At 42.0% G+C, this 25518-nt stretch overlaps 2 protein-coding genes across 9 annotated transcripts in view; one reads left to right on the forward strand and one right to left on the reverse strand.

The window, feature by feature from the left end:
* Positions 1–11818, forward strand: part of REPS1 (RALBP1 associated Eps domain containing 1) — a 176321-nt gene extending 164503 nt beyond the window's left edge. For all 8 annotated transcript variants that reach the window (XM_073575708.1, XM_073575711.1, XM_073575713.1 and 5 more), the window contains 5 exons: positions 4146–4325; positions 6271–6363; positions 7963–8114; positions 9599–9704; positions 10699–11818. In XM_073575708.1, the coding sequence (XP_073431809.1) occupies positions 4146–4325; positions 6271–6363; positions 7963–8114; positions 9599–9704; positions 10699–10767 (600 nt within the window). In that variant the 3' untranslated portion in view covers positions 10768–11818. The remainder of the gene's footprint in view (positions 1–4145; positions 4326–6270; positions 6364–7962; positions 8115–9598; positions 9705–10698) is intronic.
* A 9339-nt stretch (positions 11819–21157) lies between these two features.
* Positions 21158–25518, reverse strand: part of ECT2L (epithelial cell transforming 2 like) — a 111835-nt gene continuing 107474 nt past the window's right edge. Inside the window, exon 22 of the mRNA XM_073575716.1 lies at positions 21158–24488. Coding sequence (XP_073431817.1) covers positions 24358–24488 — 131 coding nt within the window. The 3' untranslated portion in view covers positions 21158–24357. The remainder of the gene's footprint in view (positions 24489–25518) is intronic.

Below are 25518 nucleotides of genomic sequence, written 5' to 3' on the forward strand. Positions count from 1 at the left end.
TTGGCAGTGTTCCATACCTTGTCCATGCACTTCATTATCGGACTACTGATAGCTCGACCCTGACGGAACCTCCCCGAGTCTAGCACCTGCACCAAAAAGTCTTTTCCCACTACACATGTAAGCATACATCCCGAGGAACTTCGCATGATGGAATCCTCCTCCCCTATCCTCTGAAGTGCTGCAACTGCGCTGCAAGACAATACAGAAAAGGGTCAGGAACCGCTAAGCCCCCCCAGTTCTTTAGATCTACGCAAAACCTCCAACCGAATTCTAGGAACACTCCTCTTCCAGGTAAGCTCTCTAAATATTCTGTTTATCTGATTAGACTCGACCAGGAATCCAAATGGGCGCGCTATGGAGGACATACAAAGCTTGTGGCATAAGAACCATTTTTACTAGGTTTGCCCTTCCCACCATACTCAGTGGTAGCCTGCACCAGTCCTTTACTTTTTGCTGAAATTTAGCAAGTAGTAGGGTAATGTTTAAACGCTCAAAATCTTGTATATTATGCCCAATATGGATTCCCAAGTATTTAAACTCTTTGACTACATTTAAGCGTCCAGCCATCCCAAGGAGTTATCGGGGGCCTCTCCCACCGGCATAATTGAAGATTTCTCCCAGTTAATACATAGACCAGAGATCGCTGCGAAGGATCCAAATACTTCCATTGCCACCCTCAAAGAAGACGGCCAGTCTCCCAAAAACAAAAGCATATCAGCATACAACGCTATTTTTTCTTGCAAAGACTCATATTCAAACCCTTTAATTTCAGGTGTCGCCTGAATTACTACTGTCAAGGGCTCAATTGTCAGAGCAAACAGTAGGGGAGATAGGGGGCACCCCTGTCTGGTCCCTCTGTGTAAGTCAATTGTATTTGAAATCTCCCCATTTACTCTAATTTTGGCCTCTGGACTCGAATACAGCAGCTGTATCCAGGCAATAAAATTTTTACGGAAACCCATCTTGGCTAATATAGCCCACAGATATGGCCATTCGACGCTGTCAAATGCTTTGGCAGCGTCCAAAGATGCAACAGCTCTAGGTTCCTTTTCATTTGATGGCATCTGTAGATTTAAATACAACCGACGGATATTAATTGCAGTAGATTTCTCCGGCATAAAACCAGTTTGATCTGGATGAATAATACTAGATATTATTCTAGGGAAAAACGAAGAGATCCCAAAAACATAAAAAGAATTTTATTCAAAATTATTTAAAATACAATACTGAAAGGGTTAAAAGGCATAATGCTGTCCGGGGACACTGAGCGGAAAAAAAAGATACTTGAAAATCTTATATATTATACCAGTACACTATTACAAGTCTCCCTTTATCTACAATACACCATGCAGAAATTTGAGAAAATACATTTCACAAACTCTTTTCACATATACATAATACAGGCAAGATAAACCATGCGAAATCTGACATGCAAGGTAGGCGTCCCCGGAAGAAGCTGGCAGCGAAACGCGCGTCAGGGGGAGGGGACGCTGACCTACACGTGTCTGATACTAGGTAACATATTTTCTTTTCACTTTACATGCAGATTATAATAGTGTTTCTTCACTTGGTGGTGCTTATATGATAGCGGTCACATTTGTACCCGCTTGGTTATTTTCTATGGCACATTAGTATACTTATCTTTTACATGGGGATTTTTTTGCCCGTATCACATGAATGCTGGAAGCGCTTGTGATAAAATCTAGTTATTTGATGGTGCCTATATTGAAGCAGTCATAATTGTGCCTACCTTGCATGTCAGATTTCACATGGTTTATCTTGCCTGTAAATGTGAAAAGCGTTTTGTGAATTGTTTTTTCTCAAATTTCTGCATGCTGTGTTGTAGCTAAAGGGAGACTTGTAATAGTGTACTGGTATAATATATTATAAGATTTTCATGTGTCTTTTTTTTTTTTTTTTTGCTCAGTGTCCCCGGACAGCATTATGCCTTTTAACCCTTTCAGTATTGTATTTTAAATTTTGAATAAAATTATTTTTATGTTTTTGGGATCTCTTCGTTTCTCCCTTATTTTTATGATAAATGGGAGGTTAGAGTTACATGAGTCTTTGTTGAAGTGCCCGTTGAGATTTGACACTTATTGTGGTAACTAGATATTACTCTAGACAGCCGCATCGCCAGAATCTTTGCAAAAATCTTGACATCAACGTTTAAAAGGGAGATAGGCCTGTATGACTCTGGAAGACAAGGATCCTTATCAGCCTTGGGGATCACCACTATGATTGCTTCATTCAAGGACCGGGGCAAGTGCACATCTTCCCTAGCCACCTCAAACACCTTCAACAGCTGTGGAAGCATTATATTTGAGTACTGTTTATTACCTCCACAGGCAGCCCATCAGACCCCGGTTTCTTATTCCCTGCCATAGAATCTAGAGCCTCCTCTAATTCCTCCAGACTAATTGGTGTCTCCAGCCCATCCACTAACGATTCAGACAGAGTAGGCACACCAGCAGTCCCCAAAAAGCTACTGAGCAACTCGTCAGAGAAACCGCCCTGCGAATTGTATGTCTCAAAAAACTTGCTAAAAGTTGCTAGAATTGCCCCAGAAGAACTTTCTAGTTCCCCGTTTTTATTTTTTATCTCTGCCACCATTGCAGGGCCAGATTGAGTCTTGATCAGGGTAGCCAGCAGATTTCCAGTTCTCTCCCCCTCCCCGAAATAAACCTGTCGCCGAAAATATCGTTTATCTGCAGCTTTTGAAAGCTTATGTTGGGCTGATCGTTTTGGGATTTCAATATGCCCAGAAATGTAAAATTATATATAATTAAGAAGGTATACTTGGTTAGAAGGTATACTTGGTTTTCCTCCTGATTGTTCGTCAACATAATCATCTACTTATGTGTACCGTATATTGGAAATATTTGGTGATGTATGGGCAACTAAAATCTTCTGAACTGTACCAAGTAAAGGGAACTATTGTAAAGCTTTGTGTGCCTACCATAGTTGTAGGGTGTGCATATTGCATCTTGAGTTTAATGATAGAAATAATTCAGTAGCACTGTACAATTAAAGGGCCTCTATCAGCACAGAATGACTGTTCAAAGTTCAGGTGCTCAGTGCACCCTTGGCGAGACCAACGTTTACTGCACCTTCCAGCCTGCTTGGTTCCCATCTTATCTCTGCACCTCTCTGATTTTATAAAGCCAGTGATGTCAATCAGAGGGAAGAATGCAGATATAGAACAAGCAGGTAAGAAGCTGCATTTTAAATGTTTGGCCACATAGTGAACGGAGCGCCTGTACTGGGTATGAAAAGTCATTCTCTACTGACAGTCCCTTTTTAAGCAAGGACATATACAGAAATTAAGAAATTACCGAGTAACACTGTTCAACAGTTACACAAGTAGTGAGGATCCTGCTTACAATCGTGTGCATTCCAGCCATTATAATAGGGGTTTTCTAATAAAGCTGTATGATCCGGTCATCAGCCAGAATCTGTCTGAGGATGTAGAGACAGATGAGTATCAGGGACCAGATTCTGAGATTTAGAAAGGGGTAACAAGGTACAGTTAATTAGCGATGTGACGTGATTGGCCGGTCTATGGAGATGTTTTTAAAGCATGGTTAAAAATGAGAGCCTGGTATTAATCGAATCGTATGGGGGGTAATTCCAGATTACGGAGAATCTTGGAGATGGAAGTTCGGATTATGGAGGATGTTAGCCTTGGATGAGTTGCAGAACAGAGAGCACAGGTAGGGTGCTAGACAGAGATGAGGTAGGATATGCATTGTGTTGGAGAACTGTGGTGAGCTTTGTGGGTGAGGAAGATGTTTGCATTGTACTCTGTAGCGCAGTGGTTCCCAAACTCCAGTCCTCACAGCCCCAACATGTCATGTTTTCAGGATTTCCTTCCATCACCTGTGAAATACTATCATCAAGGTATCAGGAATCCTCTCACACGTGTAACACTATGGAAATCCTGAAAACATGACCTGTTGGGGTCGGCGAGGACTAGAGTTTGGGAACTATTGCTGTAGTGGATGGGTAACCAGTGCAATGACTGGCACAGGGTAGAGGCATCAGAGTAGCGCCTGCACAAATACACAACACAGGCTGCTGGGTTTCTACTAGTGCTTTGAATACAAAGCTTTGCTTCATCATGTCCTTGTCCATATTCCTTACAGACCTCTGGCTCACACATGCACCGCTCAGTGGATGCTGAGGGTCTTTTATCTCATTCAAGTACATCTCCTCAACAAATTCCAGAACAGCCAAATTTTGCAGACTTCAGTCAGTTTGAAGTATTTACATCATGTGTGACAGAAGAGCAAGCTGAGGATCCTGAGAAACCTGAAGTCATACAGGTGAGTAGAACTCAAAATTTGTTAAATGAACAAGGTTTAACAAAGTATTTCACAGTTCTAGAGCACCATTTTACACTTTATACCAGAGGCATGTTATTCTGCTGCTAGATTTCATACATGATGACTAATATGATGTTAATGTGTTCTTTGTGTGGGCAATATATTAACCTTGTGTTATATTCTGAGCTGCATTCTTGATATACAGTGCCTACAAGTAGTATTCAACCCCCTGCAGATTTAGCAGGTTTGATAAGATGCAAATAAGTTAGAGCCTTCAAACTTCACACAAGAGCAGGATTTATTAACAGATGCATAAATCTTACAAACCAAAAAGTTATGTTGCTCAGTTAAATTTTAATAAATTTTAAACATACACGTGTGGGTCAATTATTATTCAACCCCTAGGTTTAATATTTTGTGGAATAACCCTTGTTTGCAATTACAGCTAATAAACGTCTTTTATAAGACCTGATCAGGCCGGCACAGGTCTGTGGAGTTATCTTGGCCCACTCCTCCATGCAGATCTTCTCCAAGTTATCTAGGTTCTTTGGGTGTCTCATGTGGACTTTAATCTTGAGCTCCTTCCACAAGTTTTCAATTGGGTTAAGGTCAGGAGACTGACTAGGCCACTCCAACACCTTGATTTTTTGCCTCTTGAACCAGGCCTTGGTTTTCTTGGCTGTGTGCTTTGGGTCGTTGTCTTGTTGGAAGATGAAATGACGACCCATCTTAAGATCCTTGATGGAGGAGCGGAGGTTCTTGGCCAAAATCTCCAGGTAGGCCGTGCTATCCATCTTCCCATGGATGCGGACCAGATGGCCAGGCACCTTGGCTGAGAAACAGCCCCACAGCATGATGCTGCCACCACCATGCTTGACTGTAGGGATGGTATTCTTGGGGTCGTATGCAGTGCCATCCAGTCTCCAAACGTCACGTGTGTGGTTGGCACCAAAGATCTCGATCTTGGTCTCATCAGACCAGAGAACCTTGAACCAGTCTGTCTCAGAGTCCTTCAAGTGATCATGAGCAAACTGTAGACGAGCCTTGACATGACGCTTTGAAAGTAAAGGTACCTTACGGGCTCGTCTGGAACGGAGACCATTGCGGTGGAGTACGTTACTTATGGTATTGACTGAAACCAATGTCCCCACTGCCATGAGATCTTCCCGGAGCTTCTTCCTTGTTGTCCTTGGGTTAGCCTTGACTCTTCGGACAAGCCTGGCCTCGGCACGGGAGGAAACTTTCAAAGGCTGTCCAGGCCGTGGAAGGCTAACTGTAGTTCCATAAGCCTTCCACTTTCGGATGATGCTCCCAACAGTGGAGACAGGTAGGCCCAACTCCTTGGAAAGGGTTTTGTACCCCTTGCCAGCCTTGTGACCCTCCACGATCTTGTCTCTGATGGCCTTGGAATGCTCCTTTGTCTTTCCCATGTTGACCATGTATGAGTGCTGTTCACAAGTTTGGGGAGGGTCTTAAATAGTCAGAAAAGGCTGGAAAAAGAGATAATTAATCCAAACATGTGAAGCTCATTGTTCTTTGTGCCTGAAATACTTCTTAATACTTTAGGGGAACCAAACAGAATTCTGGTGGTTTGAGGGGTTGAATAATAAATGACCCTCTGAATAAACTTTTCACAATTTAAAAAAAAATTAAACAAAGAAATAACATTCTTTTTTGCTGCAGTGCATTTCACACTTCCAGGCTGATCTACAGTCCAAATGTCACAATGCCAAGTTAATTCCGAATGTGTAAACCTGCTAAATCTGCAGGGGGTTGAATACTACTTGTAGGCACTGTATATGGCATTGCATATTGCTCCTCAATGTCCAGCAAATCTGTCAAGCATTTCTGTACACTGGTTGTTTAATATGTTATGCATATTATAACTAAAATGCTTGATTGGATTACTGTATCACTTAATGCTATTTACTTATTACTTCAATAGGCTGAGAAGCCATCAGCTGATGGGGCCCGCAGTGCCAAGTTAAATGGGCGCATTGAAGAGAAAGCAGTCGTTGCTGCCGTCCCTGCAAATCCAGTAAGTATCTGTATGTACTTCCACACTGGTTCATCGGTTTATGCAAAAAAAAGGAACAGAAACCCGAATATAACCTCAAAACAAAGTTATGTAACAATAATTGGTGCGCAGGAATTTCTGTACATTGAGAGGCCGATAAATACAAGAAATGTCAGTGGTTTGATATTATCGGATGAGTGAGTCCATACACTCAAATTAATAAAAAGCTTGTGACTGTAATTAGGCTAAGGGCAATAGATCTTTCAGGTATGCATTGGTCACTAATTCTGTTAATGATTTCTGCAAGTGTTGAGTCTCGGATTATTTCCAATAATAGGCTATCTTCATTCTCGTGGCAATGATACGATGGATCCTAATGGTTTTATAGATAAGGGGGAAAGCATCTACATTTAGCATTAGTAGCGCTTGTTCAGCTCTTGGACATTTTAGAATTACAAGTTCTGGATAAAACCTCACTGATTGCTTTTCATAATGAAGAGATCACCCCGCAATCACATCATATATGTTTCATACAGGAATTAGAGCTGGAGCAGTGCCAGTAGGTAGCTGTGCTAGCTTAGTATATTTTTTTTGGTCTGTCTCGGGTAAGGTTGCATCTGTACATTTTATTGGGATTTTCCAGTTGGTTCACACACTTAGAGATTCTGGGTACTATAGAGAAGGACCACTGACGATCCTGACATTGTACATTTAGTCTGCTGTCCACGTATATGTGAGAAAGCAACATTGTCAATGAAACTGCTATAGTATAGCTTAAAGGGAACCTGTTACGTGGACTATACATCTGCAGACATGCAGGTTAATAGTGTTACAAAGGTGTGACCGGCCGCAGTACTGAAAGTGCAGCACCTAGGAGAAAATTGACTTAGTCCTGGGAGCCGCCAGCTTTGTCATGGGGCGCTGTCCGGCGGACTTATAACACGGATGAGGATCATATCACTGTGCGTGGACTGACTAGCGGCTCTTCTGACTCGAGCGTGACAGCTGCATAGAAATACATGCTGTGACAGGTCAGGAGAGCTGCCGTCTTGTCCGTACATTGTGATGTGATCGTTGTCTGTTATACGCCCCCAAACAGGTTACCGGCGCAGCAACAGTCACTGCTCACTGCATTGTGCTGAGGCGCTCTCCCAGCATATTTGTTCAGCCTAAAGTTTTTGAAATATGTACGTAGTGCGAGTGTTAGAATCCTTACTGATCTCTAGACCACGTGGCATCAAATCACACTGTCCCACTTGTGTTCGGGTTTAGGCTCTGATTTACAGGCGGTAAGCAGCACCCCATCCAGTAAACATTCGGTGAGTCAGCAAAACTCAAGTGGTCATAGGGGTGCAGGAAAGGACTAGAGCCATTCTGGAAAGACCGCGATTGGTACAAATTCTAATACGCTTCTACTACAACACGTGTAAAACAATAGCAGGGAGTGCTTTTCGATCAGTCATCCATAGATGTAAACCAGGAACAGACCATTCCAGTTTGGCCTCTTCTTTTCCCATTTGTGGTGGGAATGTTGCAGACGTGTATACAGTAGGATGGAGGAGTTTCAGTGCGTTTATTTAGATAATAGGTCTTCTATTTTTTCCCTTTCAAATTTATTAGGGAAAAGTCAGCAGCACCCCTCTTGCACCACCGCCTAAACCTGTTCGTAGACGGTTAAAATCTGAAGATGAACTCAGACCAGAAGTGGAAGAATCCAATCAGAAACAGGGTACTGTTCCTGCAGTACTTGCCCCCCAGCCATCTATTCCAAGGTAACCTGAATGGCATTTTTTCAGGCTGATGCACTTGATCATTGCTGATACATTGTGCTAAAACTTGTGGTTTAGTTCAGGTAATTGCTTAGATTGAGTGGTGTTATAGCTACCTTGCAGCAGTGAGGAATATTGGTTCTGTACCAGCTTTCAGCTTCTGTCTGTAAACACTTATGATGGCAAGAAAAAATAATTTGCATGGAATTAAAAGTTAATTCCTATCCACAAGATGAGGGATAACTTTTTCATAGCTGGAAATCCGAGATCCCCAGGTGAATGATGCAGTCCATGCACACTACCACTCAATTCATTCTTAATGGGAGTTTCAATCACAGAGTGCTCTTCTCAGCTGATTTTCTGATCTCACATTAAAACGAATGGAGCAGTAGTATGCATGATCGACCTCCTCTCTGTTCAGCTGTGGCTCTTCAGAGCCCCAGTTTTGGGGAATTCTGGGGGCCACAGCTGCAAATCCCCAGTGATTAGAATAGCCTGTTTGTCTTAGAATGTTAGGGTTGAAAGGGACCTCAAGGGTCATCGTGTCCAACCCCCTGCTCAATGCAGGATTCACTAAACCATCTCAGACAGATGTCTGTCCAGCCTCTGAAGACTTCCATTGAAGGAGAACTCGCCTCTCGTGGCAGCCTGTTCGACTCATTGATCACCCTCCCTTTCAAAAAGTGTTTTCTAATATGTAACCTGTATCTTCTCCCTTTGTTTCATTCCATTGCTCCTCGTGTTTCGTGTACAGTTGAGAATAAGGATGATCACTCTACACTGTGACATCCCTTCAGATATTTGTAGAGCTATGAAGTCTCCTCTTAGCCTTCTTTTTTGCAAGCTGAACATTCCCAGATCCTTTAACCGTTTCTCGTAGAACATTCAGTCTGCTCACAATCCTGGTAGCTCTTCTCTGACCTTGCCCCAGTTTTTCAATGTTTTTTTTTTTTTTTTTTTTTTCTTTTAAATGTGCCCAGAAGTGGACACAGTATTTCAGTTGAGGCCTGACCAAAGAGGAGTAGAGGGGGATTATTACTTCACGTGATCTAGACTCTATGCTTCTCTTACTACATCCTATAACTGTTTGCCTTTTTGCTGCTGCTGCATCACACTATTGACTCATGTGCAGCCTGTGATCTACTAGTATAATGAAGTCTTTTTCACACATGTACTGTTGCTTAATTCTATTCCTCCCATTCTATATATCTAATTTTCTTTTTTCTTGAATTTCTTCCCATTAAATGCCATTGTATTAGTCGATGCCCATTGTTCAAGCTTATCTAGATCCTTCTGAATCCTTTTTCTGTCTGTTCTCTAGTGTTAGCTCTCCATCCTGGCTTTGCATCGTCTGCAAATTTGATTAGTTTACCTTGTCACACTCAAGTTAATGCTTTAATGCCTTTATCAGAATTTATTATTCTGTGAACACCACAAATGGATGTACATCTCTAATGACTGATATTTTTGCATCTTATGGTTTTTAGATCAGCTGGAAAGGACAAAAAAGCAATCCAGGCCTCCATTCGACGCAATAAAGAAACAAACACAGTTCTTGCACGGCTGAACAGTGAATTACAGCAACAGTTGAAGGTAACCACCTCCTGAATTATGGAAACGTAGAAAAGATTAGTCTCAGCTCATCACCAAGCTGAAAAAAATACAATTAGACATCCATCGATACTCAGACAACAGCAGAACTCTAGACATGATTCCAGGAATACTTATATGATTAAGGAGTCGAGGGTGAAACGCTTATAGCTATGTTCACATCATGTTTGCCTGTTCAGTGGCTTCGTTAGAATTTGCATCCAAACCCCTGCAAAACGGGATTCTGGCATATGAGCGGACGGTGCCATTGACTATAATGATGCAGATGTACAGCAGAGCACATGGACTCTCATTTTCAAATGTAAATGCCTAGCTGAGGTGGGCGTTGACAGTTATGGCAGCTATAGGTCTTGCAAGAACTTTTTTTATGAATGGTTTTTAATAAGATTGAAAAAATGTATAAAAATAAAATGTCTTTTTGTGTAAATGGATGTAGAAAAATGGATCAAGGTTAAAGACCAGAACGACTCCCAATAAACTGGGCAATGTTTCATGTTTGTGTTAAGCTTTAACCACTTCATGACATATGAAGTAAACTTACATCATATGTAGTGTCCCTGCCTTTGATCTTTCCCTCACATGATGGCTGATTTAATCAGCCATCTTATGCCTCTAACAGATGTGAGTGCGGCTGTTAACCTGTTAAATCCCGCTATCAATATCTGATCGCATTTAACCTGCACCGGTAGGGGGCATTTCATTACTTGCTCTGCTGATGACCCCCATGCCTGTCATTACGATCATCTGTGAAAGCCAGCCCGTGGCTAGCTATAATCACGCTATACATAGCGGGGCTGATGTACTGCTTTGTACAGCACAAGCGATCAGATGATCGCAGCTTCAGCATGCACGCTTGCACCTGCCTATACTTATATTCTGTAGTAGTTTCACTGGTTTACAAGAATTGATTGCTGAGAAATGAAGTGTGCCAAGCAGCAAGCCTAACAACTATCATTTCTGCCTTGCCTTGTTTCAGGACGTTCTTGAAGAAAGGATATCTTTGGAAGTTCAACTGGAACAACTGCGGCCATTTTCTCATCTCTAAATTAACTCTTCAGTATCCATGAAAACAGTCCTGCTCTATAATCAGCCCAGATTCCCAGCTCATCCCAGTGATGCGACTCCATTCCTTTGCCATATCTACATGTCCATGCACTAGTTCAAAGAAGTGAATTAAGTGAATGCCATCTCCCAACTGCCCTTGTTTTACATTTTTCCGCATGCACGTCACGACCTAGCTAACTATCCAGGTAGTTTACATATGGAGGAGAAGCAGCATGGTCTGTAATACGTAGCAGTCAGGCAAATGCCAAGGAGATTACTGGTTGCTATACTTTACAAAGTATTTATGAGGATTGCGCCATCTTGTCATATCTGCCTGGCAATGTATTCAGTTTTCTTTATAAAGCACTATGAATTGTAATCATGCAAGTGAGACTGTTACAACCGATGTGGTGGCCATGTGTCTGGCACCATACACATAGATGACCGTCACTTTGTATAATACAGGGGACGGATTCAGTAGTAATATGAAAGTTTACTAACTCATTATTCAATCACAGTCTAACCTACTAAACCTAATCCAAAGTTGATTAATTATTCACAGCATATCACATGCATTAAAATGGCATTTGTCTATTCACTCCCTTCCTGGATTTGCACGTCTTAATTGTCGGCTTCACCAAAACCTTGTCCATTGGATAGGACACATTTCGTTTGTATCCTTCACTGCCCTTGCCGATCCTGACAATTCAGTTCTCTCCGGAGCAGTGTATTTCTGGGTTCTCTTCCATCTCTCCTGAAGGCCTTACTACTTTGAACTATAGACAGGCTTTACTAATCGCAGCAATCTCCCTGAGTGTTTCCTGCTCTTCAGGTTGCCGTACTGTAATAGGGTTTTGTTCTATATTGTATGATAAACGCCTTTTGATCTCATATGTAAATTTGAATTGTAAGCTGACTAACAGCAACTATTGTATTTAATAGCTTATTCTGGCTGTGGGATCATAGATGTTAAAGTGCATGGATGTATCTCTGCAGAATCAGATCTAGCAAAAGTGTGATTTTTACACCAATAAAACAGCACAATATTTTAACCATTTCGATCCTTCCTTTTGTCCTGCAGATTTATTTGCAGCTAATTCAAAATGTATATTATGTGCACACCATTACCATTCATTTACCCTTTTCTTTTTTATGGTTTCTTACAGAGGATCTCCACTTTAACTGGTCTCTGCCATGCTACTTTTTTTTTTTTTTCAGATGTGGCAAACTGGGCTTTGTAAGACAGAGGCAAAAACTGGATTGGTGTATTCCATCTTAGGCTGGTATGAGACGGCCATCATAAAGGTGTCCTTATTACCCAAAGTTAATAAATAATTGTATTTCTATAGCAGCAACATATTCCACAGCACTTAACAATTCAGAGGGGATATGTACGAACAATATAAGACATGAGTAATGCATTATTCAACAATTAAGAGGAGTGCTTGTCATGTATGATCCAATCATAACTTTAAAAAATGATTCAAAAAAAGCTGCGTGAACCAGTCATCAGGCAGTGTCTGTATAAGTGCAGTTACAAAGTGAAGAAACATTAGGAAGAGAACAGGGGATAGTTAATGAGGGGAGGTGATAGGCGAGTCTTTAGAAATGTGTTTTAGGGTACGCTTAAAACTGTGGATTAACCGGATTGTCTTTCATTCCAAGAAACTGGTGCAGCACGGAAGAAGCCCCAGACATGGTAGTGGGAGTTTCAGATTTAGTTGTTAGGTCATTAGCAAAAAGGAGAGTGTAGGTAAGGTGATAAGCCTCTTGAGAGAGAAAGAGGACTTGAACTCTATAGCGCCACCTGTTGGAAGTAGTGATCCTACAAGTCACAATCGACCCTTTAACGAGTCTTGCAATATGACTTGGGATTAAAGCCAAATCAGAATCTCAATTTGCAGATACTTTGTTTCGGGCTATTGGCCCTCATCAGTGCAAAGTATGAGAACTGATTTGGCTAGGTGAGAGGCTCTGGACTAGGGTCTAAGGGGTAAGGTTTCTCCTTGTGGAGTGTGACATACCAGCTCTGGCTTGACAAGGTAAGGAGGGGCTTATTCGCTGTGCAATGCTCCTCTGGGAAATTTAATATGCAAATTGCCTCTTCAGAGAGAAAGAGGACTTAAACTCTGTAGTGCCACCTGTTGGAAGTAGCGATCCTACAAGTCCTCTTTCTCTCTGAAGAGGCAATTTGCATATTAAATTTCCCAGAGGAGCATTGCACAGCGAATAAGCCGCCTTACCTTGTCAAGCCAGAGCTGGTATGTCACTCTCCACAAGGGTAAGGTGATAGAGATAAGGCAGGATATGTAGAGCAGTGCAGAACTGTGGAGAGTTTTGTAGGCGAGAGTGATAAGTTTACATAGTACTCTGTAGTGGATCGACAACCAGTGTAATGACTGGCACAGGGTGGGCAGAAACATAATCCTGGCTGTTGCATTCAGGATAGATTGGAGAGAGTCCAACTAGTAGGGGGAAAATGATGAATTATTAAAATGTTTTCGACATGCATGTAATATGAGCGAGCAATTTGATAAAACTGGTGAAGGAAAGCATTGAGTCTCCTATAACTCCAAGACAGTCACTGTACTGCTTGGGAATTATGGTACAACTACCCACAGAAATGGCAATTTCGGTTAGTAGAGGGGGGAAACTCAAGAAGTTCAGTTATGGACAGATTCAGTTTCAGAGAATTACTGGTATTTTGTAGTAATGCAGGAGTGATGTTTGGAGAAAATATGTAAAATTGGCTGTCATCAGTATAGAGGTACTGACAACCAAATCTGCCAGTGATTTGTCCAATAGCAGTGGTATACAGAGGAAAGAAGAGGGAACTTAGGACTGAACCCTGAGGAACCCCAACATTAAGGGGTAGGAGAGTCGGCCAAAAAATAGACTGAAGGGAGGGAGCATTCACAAGCTGTAGGATGAGAAGCAAAACCAATAAGTGTCCTTGAGTCTGATGGAGTATAGTGAGCTTTGCTGATGCAGAGAGTTAAAGGGAATCTTTTTCAGTAGGATCAACACTCCTAAGCCTTCTGTACGGGCATGTAGGTCATAGGAAGCTGAATAAAAAGATACCTTGATACCCAGTGTATTTCTGAAAATCCCCTTTTTTTTTATATAAATGAGCTGTTAAAATCTATAGTCCGGATTCAGATCTGCTTGAGAATCTGCCTCCAGAGCTTGTTTTAAATAAAAGTGGAAGTTGCCCATCTATTTATATAATTGCCTTGTAATGTTTTCATTTCCTGTTCTGTCCAGATGTCACCGTATCCCAGAATTCCAAGCGGAGGAAGTTCAATGACCTCCATATTGGGACACCCAAGTGATGGGTGTCTCAATATGGAAACTGTTGCTGGTACCAACCTATTGAGCGGTACCGCCAGCGGAACACCGTTGCACAGCACCTGCGCGAATTCCATGCAGGCGCAGTGAATCATTTGGCTGATCCCGGTGGCAGATGCGTGACGTGTTTACAAGCAGAGGAAGCCGGTCACATTAAAGGGGTTTTCCCATGAACGAAAGTTAATTTTAAAAATTGTCTGTGTACGGAGCATACCACATCTCCTGGGCAGGGGAGGAAGCAAAAGACAATACTGACATTACAGCAGTTGATCACAGAGGATTCATTTTGTCGGGTAAAATATTTCACTGACTGTTTTTAAACAATATTTTACCTCACAAAATGTATCCTCTGCGATCTCCTGGAGCTGTGGTATGTTCTGTACATGGTCAGGCACAGTGGGGAGACAGCTCAAACGGGACAGCACAGGAAGAAGCGAGACAGCAGACAAGGGGGATAGCACATGGGATAGACAGGTTAGAGAGCACAGACGGGAAAAGTCAGCACATGGGGAAAGAGAGAGTGGATAGGTGGGTGAGCACATGGAGGGAGAGAGATTCTCAACGCTGCAAAGCCTGCCCCCATCATGACATTACAGCCCTCCCGATGCTATAGCATCGGGCCTCCATCTAGTGTTTATGTATAATGTCTGCTCTCCCAATCTCACTGCAGAGCTGTGTGTGATTATACCTGACACTTCTGCAGGTTCCCCTCAGCTTCAGCTTCTATCTCACAGGTAGACAGTGTTGCAATATTTTTGCAATACAGCTGAACTGTGAGCGCTGGGGCAAACGTGTTTGTAAGAATACAAAGTTCAGTTCTAATGTTCCGTTAGTTGCTTGTCTCACACTGGTAACACCACCTCTTATTAAAAAAATTTGAGGACAAATGGGCTTTGGAGATATACATAAATTAACTGATTGGGGAGAATCCCAAATAAACCCTCACTAGAAAGACTAAAATTGATTTTTATTATTTAAAATTCAGAGAGGGTAAAAGGAAATGTCCCCTAATCTTCCTGCTTTTTCATCTAGTTAAGTGAGCACTGCGCTCTTTTTGTACAAGCGGGTACCACCCTGTGGTGCTAACCCCTATAGGACGTATATCGGCATACTAGTCCCCCGGAGTGGTACCCGCTTGTACAAAAAGAGCTGGAGCATTGTCGTCTATGAAGATGAAGTTAGACCTGTGTTTTTCATGCACAGGCACAATGACTGGATTCAGTCATTGTGCTTCTGGTTCCTCGTCCAGCGTAGATGCTCCCTGGCCCATGCAAGACGATGGTGGTGTGGTCAGGTACCCTTGCAGGTTGTCAAGCACGCAGACCACACTGATGTAAACTGTTTTGAATGGTCTGACGTGACACTTGGGTGCTTCTCACTTCCTTTAAAGCAAACCAGTTAGCAGGATTGTGCTCAGTAAACTACAGACACTGTCAGGTTTGTGCCGTTATACTAATTACAATGATGCCTGGGTTGATTAAATCCACCTTGTGGTGGTTTAATCTGTATTTGCGGTTTTCATTTGGTGGGATTCTTGTGCTGCAGGGCGGCCTATGGGGGGGTGGTGTTCATGTGGTGCTCTGCTTCCATATGCATCCTTATGGGCTTATGACAGGTCACTGATCCTTCAATGACCTGCCCCCTATTTCACTTAATGCATATTTGAGCTTAGAAATAGCAATATTGTGGTGGCTTAGAGAAAAGAAAATTACAACCAGTAAAACTGCGGTGGCAGGTGCCTCTGCCATTTTGCTGGATGTAATTTTTTTTTTTTTCTAAGCCCACAATATTATATGCATTATTGAAACCGGATTTCATAACCCCAGGTATCATTTTAATCCGTATAACAGCATTAACCTGACACTGTCTGTAGTTTACTGAGCAAAATCCTGCTGATGGGTTTGCTTTAAATTTGCCTGGAGTTCTGTGGCATTCATCATCCGGTTCCGAAAGTTCACAATGAAGAGGTCATCGGTGTGGGATGTCACCAAATAACGTTCACTCCTATGCTTTTCTGTGACTTCCAATCTCTGTTGCAACCTGCTGATGAAAGAATTCGCCACTGAGCTTAGAGTATCTGAGAACATCCTGCTCGAAGTCACAATGTTGAGGCACTGTTGATCAATTTTTAGGTGTCATCTTGGTCTCTTGATTGCAAAATGTGAACAGCGTGATGGGGGAGGGGGACTGTTTTAAATACCGATTCTAATTGAACCCTGAAATTTTTTGGGCGATTCATGGATCAGACACCTGTTGTGAATTTAGCCATTAAGCTCCATGTTAGAGAACAGCAAGTTGTGCAAAAAGTACTGAAATACTGACCAGTTGGACATCTGTATTCAAAAGTTTAGAGATGTTCACATTAAGTTCACCTGTAAAGGTTAGTGGATTTTGGGATCATCCTGAAATTTCACCCAAAGGCCAAATATCCCTAATTTTTGTGTCACTGGTGTATGTGATGGTACTAGTGAGAGAACCTCAAAAGCCCATGAAAAAAGCAGATCAGCACCTCCACCTGGTCTGTTCTTGGGTCTGTGGGTAGGAGTAAAATGTAGCCCATAATACGAGAAGGCAGCAGTGGAGGTGGTGTCTGACTGAAATCTGGATCCCGCAGTCAGAGCCAGACGGTTTAAGAGAATTTAAGATTTAGAAATGGAGGAACTTGTTACACACTGACCAAGTGTTCCAGAGGACACAGTTGAAATAGACAAAAGAAAGCATGTTGTGAATATGAATAGATTAGTAGAGTTGCTGTGTGTAGGAGAAAGGTTACATTTACTAGTATAAGGAGGGTTAGGTGAGATACCTCCTGCCACTAGGAAAATAGAGTGGGTGAGCAGATGGTTCAGCAATTTGTGAAAGTGTCTCCTGTGTTGTATAATGGGAGAGGATGAATGTGATTGTTTTAAGAATGTGAAAAGAGCAAGTGAGGGAAGAGAGAAGGATTGATATGGATAGTGCACACATAATGAGAAGGTGTGAAAGGGCTGTAAAATTGGAAGAAATTAACAGCTGAAACAAAGGAGCAAATGAACATTGAAGAAAACAAAATTTTTGCAGCATGAATGGATTAGCTACAAGTTTTTTAGAATATCTTGCATAGATTATCGGTCTTCTGCCATGTCTAACTGCCTTGCACATATACAAATTTTGGCATTGTGGAGAAACTGGGTCAGTGGGTGCTCTCGTCCGCTGGCCTCGCTGCCTTTAGAAAGACTGCATGGACCAGGGCTCATGCCACTGAACGCCTGCTCTATCTCCTTGTGGGCAGAACACTACACAGACAACACAGGGTTAGGGTAAAACAGTGTGGCCAAGCTTTATTGAACCACAACACCCATTAGCAAACAACAATTTCAGCAATTACCCAAAATGGTGCACACCACAGGGTCTTACCCCTCCGCTGACTCACAGAGATGCTAGTGGATGTTATGTCAGAGCTCCCAGGGTCACTATTCCACCTGTTAACACACAGGAGGTCACGACAAGCGTAGGGAGATGACCGAGAGCAGTCCAGTGTTCTTTCAGCTGGGTCTGACGTACCCTCCACTGGGATCCTGAAGAGTTTCTTGTCCGTTGGGTGTTTAGCAGGAGGTCTGGCTAGTAGCTCCATGTGGTGAGATGAGACACCGTCTCTCTGTCTCAGGGTCTTTTATACCCAAGGCAGGTAAGCTATTGTTAGAATTACCCAGTGTCCTTCAGTACACCCTCACCCTTTCCCTACCTACAATCAAGTCAACAAACTGATTCCAGACTATAAACAAACATCAGATAAGCACACACTATGTTACATGGTATATCATTGTGCAAGTCAGCCTTCTTGACCCACCAGAATCCACACTTTATTCCACAAGCCAAATATACAGACAAAATGTCAATTCCTCCAGGCCTGGTAAAACATAGCTGTCCGGGCAATTAAGATATACTCTGGTTTCTTCACAGGCATTTATACAAATTCTGCCCAAGTAGCCTCCTGCAAGTGACATAGAACCTGGTAATATGCAGTTTACTTAGAAAAAGATGAGATTAGATTTGCAAATCCAGTGTTTAAAGCTGTAAATGAACAGTAAAGTCTAATTAAATTACAGCCTTCTGAAATTGGCCTAACCATGTAAGAATGGCTAATGCCACAGAAAATGTATTAGAATACAGTGGGGAACAAAGTATTAAAATGAGAGGCCTGTAATTGACATCATAGGTAGACCACAAGTATGAGAGTTAAAATGAGAAAACAAATCCGGACAATCACTTTGTTTGATTTGGCAAGATTTATTTTGCAAATTATGGTGAAAAATAAGTATTTGGTCACCTAAAAACATGCAAGATTTCTGTCTCACAGACCTGTAACTTCTTCTTTAAGAGGCTCCTCTGTCCTCCACTCATTACCTGTAGTAATGGCACCTGTTTGAACTTAGTATAAAAGACACCTGTCCATGACCTCAAACAATCACACTCCAAACTCCACTATGGTGAAGACCAAAGAGCTGTCAAAGGACACCATAAACAGAATTGTAGCCCTGCACCAGGCTGGGAAGACTGAATCTGCCATAGGTAAGCAGCTTGGTGTGATGAAATCAACTGTAGGAGCAATAATAAGAAAATGAAAGACATACAAGATCACTGAATCTCCCTCAATCTGGGGTTCTATGCAAGATCTCACCCCCGTCCCAGAACCACACAGGGGGACCTAGTGAATAACCTGCATAGAACTGGGACCACCATAACAAGGGCTACCTTCAGTAACACACTATGCCGCCAGGGACTCGGATCCTTCTGTGCCAGACGTGTCCCCCTGCTTGGGCCCGGACATGTACTAGCTTATCTCAAGTTTGCTAGAGAGCATTTAGATTATCCAGAAGAGTATTGGTAGAATGTTATATGGTCTGATGAAACCAAAGTAGAACTGTTTGGTAGAAACAAAACTCATCGTGTTTGGAGGAGACAATGCTGAGTTCTATGCAAAGAACACCATACCTACTGTGAAGCATGGGGGTGGCAACATGCTTTGGGGCTGTTTCTCTGCAAAGGGACCAGGACGACTGATCCATGTACATGAAAGTATGAATGGGGCCATGTATCTTGAGATTTTGAGTGCAAACCTCCTTCCATCAGCAAGGGCACTGAAGATGAAACGTGGATGGGTCTTTCAGCATGATAATGATCCCAAGCACACAGCCATGGCAACGAAGGAGTGGCTTCGCAAGAAGCATATGAAGGTCCTGGAGTGGCCTAGCCAGTCTCCAGATCTCAACCCTTTGGAGGGATTTGAAAGTCCGTGTTGCCCAGCGACAGGTACATAACATCACTGCTCTAGAGATCTGCATGGAGGAATGGGCCAACCTTGTGAAGACTTACAGAAAACGTTTGACTTCTGTCATTACCAACAAAGTATATATAACAAAATATTGAGATGCACTTTTTCTTAATGACCAAATACTTATTTTCCACCATAATTTGAAAAATAAATCTTGCCAAATCAAACAAAGTGATTTTCTGGATTTGTTTTCTCATTTTCACTCTCATAGTTCTGGTCTACCTATGATGTCAAAAAGATGAGAGGCCTGTAATTAAGTGGGAGAGCTTTCACAATCAGCTTTTAATCCTCGTGTGCTTGGTTTATATTCAGAATTTTGATGTATTCTCCCAGCCAGTGAGATGTAACTTTACATTTGTGCTTTGGATTATTATTTTGCTGCATAACTCAAATGGAAAACAGGAGACAACAGTTTGGAGGGCTCTCTATAATTTTTTTGTCTTAAGTCACAATGAACTATGGCATCTTGGGAATAAAGATGTCTTAATCTGCATTTTCTGGTCCCTGCACTTGCAGCACAAACTGTGTGTATTTATTTTACTCACTTATATAGCGCCATTAATTCGACAGTGCTTTACATATGTCACTGTTATCACAGTAACCGTACTGAAACAAAGAATAAAGCTTGTCACTCATACTGAATGGCAAGTGCTGTTTATTTGCTCTTTCTGCATTTCAAAAATCTGAATAAACCTCAGTTGCCATTTATCCTGTCTGCTTTACACTGAGCACTTTCCCTTCCAAATCGCCAAAAAATAGTGTTTAACCCCTTTACAATTTTGTGTGTCTAAGGTCGTGTACTTGCCTGGCTCAGCGTAGGAGCCCACATCTGATCTGCTTTCCTGTGCCTTTAAAAGCCAAGATCCACCCATGGCTGTTAACCAGCTAATTGCCGCTGTCAATCATTGACAGTGGCATTTAACAAGCCCAGGCTGAAGTGCTTCACACCTCCCGCCCATCGGCACCCCTGTCACGTGAACAGGAGGCGCAGATGGGTTGTCATGACAGCCAGGGGTCTCAGAATACCCCCATGCCTGTCATTGTGAGTCTCCAATGAATGCCGTCTCATGGCCACCATTCAGGCTGAAGTCCTGCTATGTGCAGCATAAGTGATTGGATGATGGGCACATCAGGAGGCTATTTTTCATGGATATAGTGTGGGAGGTCCATTCCTTATATTGGTATTCCCTATAGGATACAGAATTGGGTCCTCCTATATAACTATCCTTGATATCCCGGTGTCCTACTTTTATTTTTATTAGTGTCCATTACATTACCCTGTTTTGTCATCTTCAGGGTATAGTGGACAGACTGCACACAAGTAGGGTGGATCGGTTATCAATATTCTATCTAGTTAAAGGGAACCTGTCACCACTTTTTGGGCCTACCAGGTAAAAATATCATTTAATTGTCAACTACGCGTTCCACAGCTAGTTCTGAAACCCCCTGACTCCCCTTGTATCACCCATAAAAATACATTTTTATGCTTGGGCAAAGCATACTGCGCACGCGCGAGGTCACATTTCAATGCGCATGCACAAAATATGTATGCGATCTGTACAGCAAGCCGAGGAGGGGTGGAGTGACGGAACAGAAGCAACACCCGTCGGACCGGACCTAACAGATTAACATACAGCACAGGACAAATAAAAAAAGTTTTCATGGGTGATATATGGGGAGTCAGGGGGTTTCAGAACTAGTTGTGGAACACATAGCTGACACTCAAATGATATTTTTACCTGGTAGGCCAAAAAAGTGGTGACAGGTTCCCTTTAATATAAAAAAAAAGTTATATTTTATTTTGTAATTCCACCCCAGTCAGTGATTTTGTTTAATTGGTGGTATTGTTTATTTGAGCCTATAGGGTCCTCACTCAGTGATACCTTGAATATGAACCTACTGTAGCGTAAACCTTTTTTGCCATATAAATCAAAATGCTACCGACAAAAAAATAAAGCCCCCCAATCAGGTCTGTCGTCCATCAGGGAGTTTCCATGCAAAGGTTGCACATGTAGTCTCCCACCCTTCTCAGCCCCGGTTAGCTTCAACACGTACGGCAATGGTGTAGTGGGAAGAACACACTTAATTTACGGGTGTTTTTCTTCAGAAGCACAAGCTGGACACAATATATTGGGTACTATTTGTAATTATCACTCTGCAACATCCTCACTGTGCTTTTTTTTAGTGGAAAACATCTATAGGGCCAAAATAGTCACTGCTCCCACGGAGGAATTAATTGAGAGTGTAATTTTCATAATGGGTTCAATTTGAGGGTTTTTCTACTTTTCTGGCATTTGATTGGTTCTGAAAATGTCATCCACAAATTTCTTCAGCAAATTCTGTGCTCCAGATGTCAAATAGTGATACTGAAGTCCCACCCTACAAACCGCATGTGGCATATTTCTGCATTTAGGAGGAACTGCTTAACAAATTATAGGGTCCATTTTGTCCTATTACCTCTTGTTAAAATGAAAAAATTGGGGAAGAAGCAAACATTGGTGGAAATAAATTTTTCTTTTAACTTTGCGTTGATTCCTACGAACCATCTGAGGAACTAAACTTCCTGACTGTGGTTCTGAATGCTCTGAGGAGTGGGATTTTTTTTTTTTAAATAGAATTACTTTTAGGGGCTTTCTAATATACAAGTACAGAAGTGAAGCGTTCCATTAAATATATTTTGTACATTTTTTTGAAAAAAAAAAATTGCTGATAAACTATACATTTTTTATTCCTTTTAACATCCTAACAAAATAAAATTGTTTGAAAAGTGATGGTGATGTGAAGAAGACATATGGGAATTAAATGTTATTTAATCCTTTTTTTTGGCGTGGTAGGACTCTGGTTGAAGATTATTAAAGTACAGATTTTGAAAATTGCAAACATTTTTAAAATTTCAGCAAAATTTTGATATATTCATAAATAAACACTAAACATATTTGCTTCAACTTACCAGTAACATAAAGTACAATGTGTCATAAAAATAATGTCAAAATTACAGGAGTAAGAAGAAGAATTCCAGAGTTGAAAACTGGAGCTTGGTCACATACAGTCATGGCCAAAAGTTTTGAGAATGACACAAATATTAATTTTTACAAAGTCTACTGCTTCATTTTTTCTAATGGCAATTTGCATATACTCCAGAATGTTATAAAGAGTGATCAGCTTAACAGCAATTACTTGCAAAGTCAATATTTGCCTAGAAAATGAACTTTATCCCCCAAAACACATTTCAACATCATTGCAGCCCTGCCTTAAAAGGACCAGCTAACATCGTTTCAGTGATTGCTCCATTAACACAGGTGTGGGTGTTGATGAGGACAGGGCTGGAGATCAATCTGTCATGATTAAGTAAGAATGACACCACTGGACACTTTAAAAGGAGGCTGGTGCTTGGCATCATTGTTTCTCTTCTGTTAACCATGGTTATCTCTAAAGAAACACGTGCAGTCATCATTGCACTGCACAAAAATGGCCTAACAGGGAAGAGTATCGCAGCTAGAAAGATTGCACCTCAGTCAACAATCTATCGCATCATCAAGAACTTCAAGGAGAGAGGTTCCCTTGTTGCCAAAAAGGCTCCAGGGCGCCCAAGAAAGACCAGCAAGCGCCAGGACCGTCTCTTAAAAGTGTTTCAGCTGCGGGATAGGGCTACCAGCAGTGCAGAGCTTGCTCAGGAATGGCAGCAGGCAGATGTGAGTGCATCTGCACGCACTGTGAGGCAGAGACTCTTGGAGCAAGGCCTGGTCTCAAGGAGGGCAGCAAAGAAGCCACTTCTCTCCAGGAAAAACATCATGGACAGACTGATATTCTGCAAGAGGTACAGGGAGTGGACTGCTGAGGATTGGGGTAAAGTCATTTTCTCTGATGAATACCCTTTTCGATTGTTTGGGACATCTGGAAAATGGCTTATTCGGAGAAGACCAGGTGAGCGCTACCACCAGTCTTGTCTCATGCCAACTGTCAAGCATCCTGAAACCATTCATGTGTGGGGTTGCTTCTCAGCCAAGGGAATGGGCTCTCTCAGTCTTGCCTAAAAACACAGCCATGAATAAAGAATGGTACCAAAATGTCCTCCAAGAGCAACTTCTCCCAACCGTACAAGAGCAGTTTAGCGATCAACAATGCCTTTTTCAACATGATGGAGCACCTTGCCATAAAGCAAAGGTGATAACTAAATGGCTCAGGGAACAAAACATAGAGATTTTGGGACCATGGCCTGGAAACTCCCCAGATCTTAATCCCATTGATAACTTGTGGTCAATCATCAAGAGACGGGTGGACAAACAAAAACCTTCAAATTCAGACAAAATAAAAGCATTGATTTTGCAAGAATGGACTGCTATCAGTCAGGATTTGATCCAGAAGTTGATTGAGAGCATGCCAGGGAGAATTGCTGAGGTCCTGAAGAAGAAGGGTCAACACTGCAAATATTGACTTGCTGCATTAACTCATTCTAACTGTCAATATAACCTTTTGTTACTCATAATATGATTGCAATTATATTTCTGTATGTGATAAAAACATCTGACAAACACACATAAAAACCAGAGGCCAGCAGATCATGTGAAAATATAATATTTGTGTCATTCTCAAAACTTTTGGCCATGACTGTAGATCAAAATCTTCTCCATCACTGACGGGTTAAAGTTTACCACTGAGTTTTATACTTTAAGTTTCTTTTAATCATCAATATAAAGGCCATGGATGGAAAGATAGGTATAGTATCAGTGTGTCCACGCGCAGCGCCGAAAATTGGTTCCATTAATGCGAATGAGGTTGATTTGTGCAAGACGGATGGGACAGCCACAGATCTCTGTACACTGTGCTGCCTAAGGGTGATTTACATATGTATTAAAAATTATATATAAAACAGATCAGTATCAAGTCACTTGAAAATTCTAATTGGCACACAATACTCTAATTGTGGATTTATCGCTTCTCAATACTAGTGCAAATAGCGCTCTGACATGCAGAAAGCCAGGTGACCTTCTCCTCTTCTGTACTGGTACAACAGATCCACTGACGCTTCGGACCTTGGAGACGGAATGCATTCTTCACATCTGGTAGAGGAAAAAAAAAAAAAGACCCTTTAGGCTCTGTTTCCACTATGTTGCAGATTTTCTGAAGCATTTCTGCACCTATTAGTAAATTAGCTTACTTGCGTTTTCATTGCATTTTTTCTGCATTTTTTGTCTCTTTTTGGTATTTCGTGTTAAATAAAGCTGCTTTGTTTTGATACTTCCTGATATCTGGCTTTTAAGGAAACACACACAGAATGCATAGCGTTTTTACCTGCAGATTTTCTGCATCTAATGCCATTTTAGGGGGAAAATCCACACACAAAACTCAATATATTCCCAAGCTAAATTGACATGTTGAAGATTTGAAACGCGCACCGCAGGTCAATTAATGCAGCATAAAAAAAAGCACAGAGGGCATGAGGCATCTATAAATCCCATCCACTTTGCTGGAACCCTAAGACGCTGTGTTTGTTTCATAGTGAAATACGCCACATCAAGAAGTCATTGTGGAAATTTACTGTATATACTTGTGTATAATCTGGGTTTTTCAGCACTTTTTTTGTGCTGAAAACACCCCCCCTCCACTTATACACAAGTCAACTGTCCCAGAGGGCCGGCAGGGGAGGCGGAGCAGCGGGTTACAGGAGGCAGGAGCTGGTGGATGCAACTGTGCCCGCTGCTAAAGAGATTCATATTCATTTCTCTTATAGTGCACACAGTGACACCCGCAGCCGCCGGCTTCCAGAAGACAGCCTACTCACCTCCCTGCGCAACCTGCATCTCGTTGGTTCCAGCTTCCAGCAGCTCTTCCTGTGCCGAGCGATCACGTAGCCCCGCTAATTAAGGTAATGAATATGCACACGTCTCGACTCTCATACGAGTGGAGCGCATATTCATTACCTTAATGAGCGGTACCAAGTGATCGCTCGGCACAGGAAGAGATGTTGGAAGCCGGAACCAACGAGATGCAGGGAGGTGAGTAGGATGTTTTTGGGGGTTTTTTTTGTAATAGGAGACAAGCATACAAGGACGGGAGGGGGGAGCCATGCATACCAGGACAGCGACGGGG

Source organism: Dendrobates tinctorius, unplaced genomic scaffold (assembly GCF_039654945.1).
Source record: "Dendrobates tinctorius isolate UK_male_01 unplaced genomic scaffold, ASM3965494v1 ptg000046l, whole genome shotgun sequence".
Lineage (NCBI taxonomy): Eukaryota > Metazoa > Chordata > Amphibia > Anura > Dendrobatidae > Dendrobates > Dendrobates tinctorius.